The sequence below is a fragment of the Pipistrellus kuhlii genome, unplaced genomic scaffold (genome assembly GCF_014108245.1).
Source record: "Pipistrellus kuhlii isolate mPipKuh1 unplaced genomic scaffold, mPipKuh1.p scaffold_m20_p_41, whole genome shotgun sequence".
Lineage (NCBI taxonomy): Eukaryota > Metazoa > Chordata > Mammalia > Chiroptera > Vespertilionidae > Pipistrellus > Pipistrellus kuhlii.
In genome coordinates, this window is record NW_023425542.1 from 1,664,275 (window position 1) to 1,670,680 (window position 6,406).

General features: G+C 66.2%; 1 protein-coding gene across 1 annotated transcript; it reads left to right on the forward strand.

Annotated features, from left to right (window-relative positions):
- The first annotated feature begins 4,322 nt into the window (after positions 1-4,322).
- Positions 4,323-6,406, forward strand: FAM181A (family with sequence similarity 181 member A). Its single transcript, XM_045571950.1, has 2 exons — positions 4,323-4,611; positions 5,345-6,406. The coding sequence occupies exon 2, from the start codon at positions 5,431-5,433 to the stop codon at positions 6,307-6,309; it is 879 nt and encodes a 292-aa protein (XP_045427906.1). The 5' UTR covers positions 4,323-4,611; positions 5,345-5,430; the 3' UTR covers positions 6,310-6,406.

Consider the following 6,406-nt stretch of genomic DNA (forward strand, 5'->3'; position numbering starts at 1 on the left):
AGTTGAAAGGGACCAGGCCCGCAAGGGAGGTCAGTTGGAGATGATCAACCCTGCAGGGGAGGGCAGTTAGGGGTGACCAGGCCAGCAGAGGAGGGAAGTTGGGGGCAAACAGGCTGGCAGGGGAGCAATTAGACATCAATCAGGCTGGCATGAGAGTGGTTAGAGTGATCAGGCTGGCAGGCAGAAACGGTTAAGAGCAATCAGGAAGGCAGGCAGGTGAGCAGTTAGGAGCCTAGATTGTGAGAGGGATGTCCAGACTGCCCGTTTAGGCCCTATCCACCGGGCAGTCGGACATCCCTTGAGGGGTCCTAGATTGGAGAGGGTGCAAATCTGGGTGCACGCTGGGCTGAGGGACACCCTCCCCCCGCCCCTGTGCATGAATTTTATGCACTGCGACTCTAGTCTTTTAGAAAAGAGCACGGGCTGCTGCGGGCAGACTCAGGAGCCCGTAAGGAGACAAACAGCCCAGGGGAGGGGAGAGGAGGTGGGGACTGGTCCCAGGTGGAGCAGAGCAGAGGGTGTGACGTGGTCAGCGTGTAGTCTGTAAGTAGAGCCACGAGGGCGTGTGTGAGTCAGTGTGAGAGCTGTTTCCAGGTTGTGATGACACTGGCTATTGGAGTTCCCAAGATGGCTCAGAGCCAACCAGTCATTGTACTCCATGTCTCTCTCATTCATTCATTCATTCATTCATTCATTCAATGGGCCTTTACCGGGTGCCTACTGCTTGCACAGGCCCATGGAGGACAGCCTTTTGCCCTAACTTTCTTTCCCCGCTCAATGCAGGGACCTCTCTCTCCTCTCCAATGCCCTGAACTCACCACAGTCTCCATTCTCCAAAATGCCTCAGGCCCCCCGTCTCAGTTCATTGAGCCGATGAACTCTGCCTGGGAGGCGGGAGCACGTGAGTGCTTGGGGGCGTCACTGCCCCTCCCTGGGACACTGTTCCCTGGGCAAAGGTGTCAGGGCTGGGTTACAACAAGGCCAAGCGTCACCCTCCCCGCTTGGCATCCTGTTATTCTGCACTGGGTTCGGGGACACGGAGCCCACGGAGCCAGCCTGTCTCCACCCCCACCCCCGGAAGACAGCACTAGCCGATCCCGAGTCCCTCCCGGCCCTCGGAATCTTTCCACGGGGCACCTGCCAGCCATCACCAATCCAGTCCGGGTTGGCAGTTGGGATCAAACGGACTTTTCACCCCTGGCTGGCGCAGAGACACCTCCGAGGGGCGGGCGGCTGAGCACACATCGAGGTGATGGCAGGTGGTGGGCGGCAGGGAGGAGACAGGGTGGTGAGGACGGACGGGGGGACTCTGGGGACACCCCGAGGGATGCAGAGATGCTGCTCCTCGCAGGGGAGAGGTGCCCGCGGTGGGCCTCGCCGGGCAGCTTTGGGACCCGGAGGGGAAGGGAAGGGGAGACACCCACTCAGAGGCCTCTGTCCCTGCGGGTGGGCTGTGACTCCTCTGGGCATCACGGGGCCCCGGCTGTGTTGAGGGCAGGGCCTCTCGGGGGTAAGCCGTGCCCTGAGGCGAGGCAGCCAGGGGGCTTGCTTCAGCCGGTAGCCTCTGGCCCCAGGAAGCCTGTTTGCTCCGATGGCAGCGGGCAGGGCGCCTCGGGCTTGGCTTTGATGGAGACACCCCCTTAACGGAAGGGGAGAGTTACTTAAGCCGCCCGCACGTCTGCATCCCGTGTCCACGGAGGCGCCCGTCAGGCTGCTGGGTCCCCGAGTCTACTGGTCGGACCTACCCCTGCCGGGGTGAGGCGGGGCGGCTTCTGCACCTCTGGGCCAGCGAAGCCCTGGAGGGAGCGAGGCTCTGTGTGTGGGGAGGGGCATAGTTGTCCGTGGGGAGAGCAGCAGGCGATGGCCGTGACCGAGGGCCCGGCTCTGGCTGCCACCTCCCCAGCCCAGCCCCGCCCTTTCCCTGGGCAAGGCTCCTGGCTTTGTGCCTCAGTTTCCTTCTCCACCTAAGACCGTAATCCTGGCACCTGGGAAGAAAAAAATGCCTTAATACGTGTTACAGACTCCGATCAAGCGCTGGGTGCTGGGTGGGCATTTGATGACCACCCTGAGGCGGCAAGACAGGCTTTTAAAAATGACCGTGGCAGCTGCTGACTCGGTAAATCAAGGTTTTCTCAGGATCCTGCCGCCATCGGAACAAGGGGTGGCTGGTGTCAGGCCGGCAGCCAGGGTGCTGTCTCACTGGTGGGTGGGCAGGGGGTGGCTGTGAGTCGCCAAGACAAGTCCATCTCCCCTCCCACAGCTGCCTCCGGCAGAGGAGCGGCAGGTGGGTCCCCCTGCGCCCTCGGGTCCCGGACACACAGTAGGTGTGGGACGGAACAGAGTTGACTAGAAATGGGGGTTGGGGGGGGGAGGGGGAGTCCCTGAGGCTGAGTGGGGCAGACAAACTTGGGGTGGGGTGAGCGCAGCTGGAAAGTTGACCACCTACAGGCTGTCACAGCTCATTTGGGACGGGATCCCCAAGTTCAAGTCTGCCCAGCTTCCCTGTCATTTGGAGCTTTCTAGAACCCCTGCCCTGGTGCAGGGGGTGGAATTGGGAAGCAGGGCTTCCTGCTTTGCAGGCGTCCACCGTCCCGAAGAAACCCAGAGGACTGGCCATCGAGTACAACCTCGGCCACCACAAGGGCGGCTCTGCGCCAAGGCCATTCTGGTCCCTGGAGACCCAGAGCCTCATGGGGCTCACACGGGGCTGGGTGGGATGAGGGGAGGGGAGTGAGTGTCAGGAGGCAGCCAGAACTGTGATGGGAGATGTGTGCGCAGTGGTTTGGAGCAGAAAGGATGCTTCCGGCCCCGTACCGGTCAGGGTGGGCTGGGTTTTGCCGCAGAAACAAGTGGCCCCCAAAACTCGAGGGCTTAAGACCACAAGGCTCAGCGCTCGTCCGCGCACAGGCTTCTGCGAACAGGGGCCCGCGCTCTGCAGACAGTGCGCCGGCCAAGGACCCAGGACGCTCCGGTTCAAGGTCACCTCCGTCTTAGTCCACGCTTCCCCCACCCCCACAGCGGGGCAGCGGGGTGTGGAGAACACGACCACCGCTGCCCAGGGTGGGCGCTCTCTGCCGGACCCTCCGTGTTGCCTGCAGGGACCCTCCGGCTGGAGGGGGAGGTGGCTTGGGCCCTGTCACTGCAGGCAGCATCCCCTGTGGTACTAGCTGTCCATTGGCCGGCAGGAGGGGGTGGGACCACCACTCCTGGGGGACGCCTGGCCCCTCCCTGTCCGTGCGCCCGCCTCGTCTGGGAGGGGCCCTTCAGAGAGGAGCCCCTGGCACTTCAGGTTGTGGTGCAGAGCTGCGGGTGGGTGCATAGACCGCCCGCCATCTGGCCAGCCAGGGCACCGAAGGAGGGGGTGGCAGAAAAAAGAGAAGGGAAGGAAGAGGAAGGAGAAGAGGAGGGGACAGGCAGGAGGTGTAGGGGTCCACCAGGCCGGCTGGCACGGAGGCCTCGCCCATCCACACTGCCGCTGGCCTCGCCTTCCCTCTGGCCAGCCGGTGGGCAGGGCCCGCGGCCGGCCCCGGGCTCCCTCGCCCGCTCGGCGCGGCCCTGCTTGTTGCCCCGCCGGCGTTGGCACGGTGACAGTAGCCAAGTGTGCAAACTTGTGCCATTGTCCCCGGGCCAGGGGGAGCCATGGAGACTGGCTAATATGACACAGGAAAATGTTTGCTGATGGCAATTCTATGGGCTTTGTCCACCTCTTTCTCCATCATGACGACTCGATTTAAGTCCCTAACTGTTTGACTACAAATGCCAGGGGACCGTGCAATGCCAGCCTTTTGTCCGGCCGCGCTGAATGGCCAATTCAGGCTTTGTGCAGCTCAATTGAGGAAGCAAACATAAAGACAAGATTCCTGAGAGCTCCGGCCGCCTTCCCATGGATATCCCGGCCCCTCGGCCGAGAGTCCGGCCCGGTGCCTCTGCCCGCACCAGTGAGCCGCGGGCCCTCACCGGCCTGCCCCGGCCCTGCCTCGGGGGACGGGGAGGGGAAAGAGAGAGGGGAGAGGAGGGAGCCACTCGACACTCAAGGACGGCGGGGAAGGCCGCCTGCCCGGCTTACCCATCCGGCCGTCCGGCCGTCCGGCCGTCTGCACTAAAGCGTGGCAGCCAGCCGCAGGCCAGGAGCCCTTGGGGAGGAGGACGGGCCGTCTCTGGGCCCAGCCCCGCCTCGGTCCCGGACTTTTTAAACACACACCCCACCCCCTCGAGAAACCAGGGAACCGAGGTCAAGGGGAGGAGGGCGTGGAGGCCGAGGGGGGGGGGCGCGGGGGGGAGAGGGGCTGGAGGGTAGAAATTTACCGGGAAATGATTGCATTTGGGAGCTGTCTTTTTTGTGACGGTCCCCATGGTGACAATTTGTGACGGCAAAGAATGTGGGAACGGGGCGCTGCCGCCTGATTGGGATGCTTTGTATCTAGAGAGGCGCTCCTGATTGGCCTGAGGGGCCCCCCAGCTCTGGGGACTTGTCCTCCATTCAGCCCACTCGAGGGCGGCACAACCGCTTCCAGCCGGACAGCCGGAGCTCGCCGGCCGCACGGGCCTGACCCAGGTCTGCGGGGGGACCAGCCGGGCCTCGCTGGCCGGCCGGCCGGGCCCGCACCCTCGGTCAGTGTGGAGGCCCGGGCTGGCCGGGCCCAACCGGGCGGGGGCGCGGGGCAGGCTGGGGCCCGGGGGAGGGGCGGGGGGCTGTGGGAGGTGGCCCAGGAGGCATGAAATCGCTGCAGATGCTTCCACAGGGGTGTTCCCGCTGCCACAGCCTGAGTTCAGCCCGCCAGGCAGGCCCGCGCCGGCGTGCCAGACAGGGGTCCTGCCCGTCCCACAGGAGAGCTGGGGGTGGAGCGTGGGGACCGAGGAGGGGGGCTGGGGCGGGGGTGGGAGGAGGAGGGCACCGCCAGGGAGACCGGGGGGGTTGAGGGGGGGGGTTTGGCTTGGCTTGAAAGTGGAGCAGTCACCTCCGCTCAGAAAAGAAGTCTCGTTGGCAAGGAAGGGTGCACGCTGGCAGCGTGGCGTGCGGGAGGCAGCAGGCTGGGAGCGAGGAGACCTGTGCTCCAGCCCCGGCAATGCCACCTGCGGCTGGGCCCCCTTGGGCAAGTCACCTGCCCTCTCTGGGCCTCCGCTGCCAGGAGCGGGCCGCAGGCCCAACAAGACCCCTGTGCCGGAGCCCGGTCCAGCCCCGACGCTCAGGACGCGCTGGGATGGGCGGCCGGCTACCTGGGACTCTGCCTGGGGCTGCGGGGGGGCCGGGGCCGGGGCCGGGGCCCCTGTTGGCAGCCACGTGGCCTCTGGGAGGGCTGAGCCGGCTGCTCGGAGAGACTCCAATGGCCCGTGTGTCCCCCAGGTCCGCTCTGTGCCCTTCCCCGGAGCTGCCCACCCGGAGCGGCCCGCCCTCTTCATGGAAAGCCCGGCGAAGTGGCCCCCCTGGTGATGGCGGCCGACAGCGACGTGAAGATGCTGCTGAACTTCGTGAACCTGGCCTCCAGCGACATCAAGGCGGCGCTGGACAAGTCGGCGCCCTGCCGCCGCTCGGTGGACCACCGCAAGTACCTGCAGAAGCAGCTCAAGCGCTTCTCCCAGAAGTGCTCCCGGCTGCCGCGGGGCCTCCCGGGCCGCGGGGCCGAGCCCGCCCTGAGGAGGGGGCCCGAGGACCGCCCCGGGGGGCCGCCCCTCCGCCCCGGCCCCGAGGCCAGCCCTGGCGGCGGTGGGGACTGCAAGGAGAAGGCTCTGGGGAACCCCTACCGGGAGGAGTGCCTCTCCAGGGAGCAGACCCTCCAGGGGCAGCATCCGGGAGCGGCCAGGCCTGGCCAGGTGCCCATGAGGAAAAGACAGCTGCCCGCTTCCTTCTGGGAGGAGCCGCGGCCCACCCACAGCTACCCCGTGGCGCTGGAGGGGGTGCTGAGCCCCCGGGAGGGGCCTCCCTACGAGTGTAAGAAGCACTGCAGGGGCCTGGAGCTCTTCGGGCCCGAGATGGCCCTGATCCCCATGACCCCGAGGGCGCTGGCGGAAAAGGAGCCCCCCAAGTTGCCCGGGGTCTCCCTGGTGGGCCGCGTCAATGCCTGGAGCTGCTGCCCCTTCCAGTACCACGGACAGCCCATGTACCCGGGCCCTCCGGGGGCCCTGGCGCAGGGCCCGGTGCCCGGCCTTGGCCTGTGGCGGAAAAGCCCGGCCTCCCCCGGGGAGCTGGCCCACCTGGCCAAGGAGGCGGACGGCCCGGGGCAGAAGGTGTACAGGCCCGTGGTCCTGAAGCCCATCCCCACGAAGCCGGCCATGCCCCCGCCCATCTTCAACGTCTTTGGCTACCTCTAGGGGGGCTGCGGGCCTCGCCCCCGCTCCGGCCTGTCTGGAGCGGGCCGGGCCTCGGTGTGGCCTCTCGAGAATCTTTCCTTTATATGTGTCGGGGGGG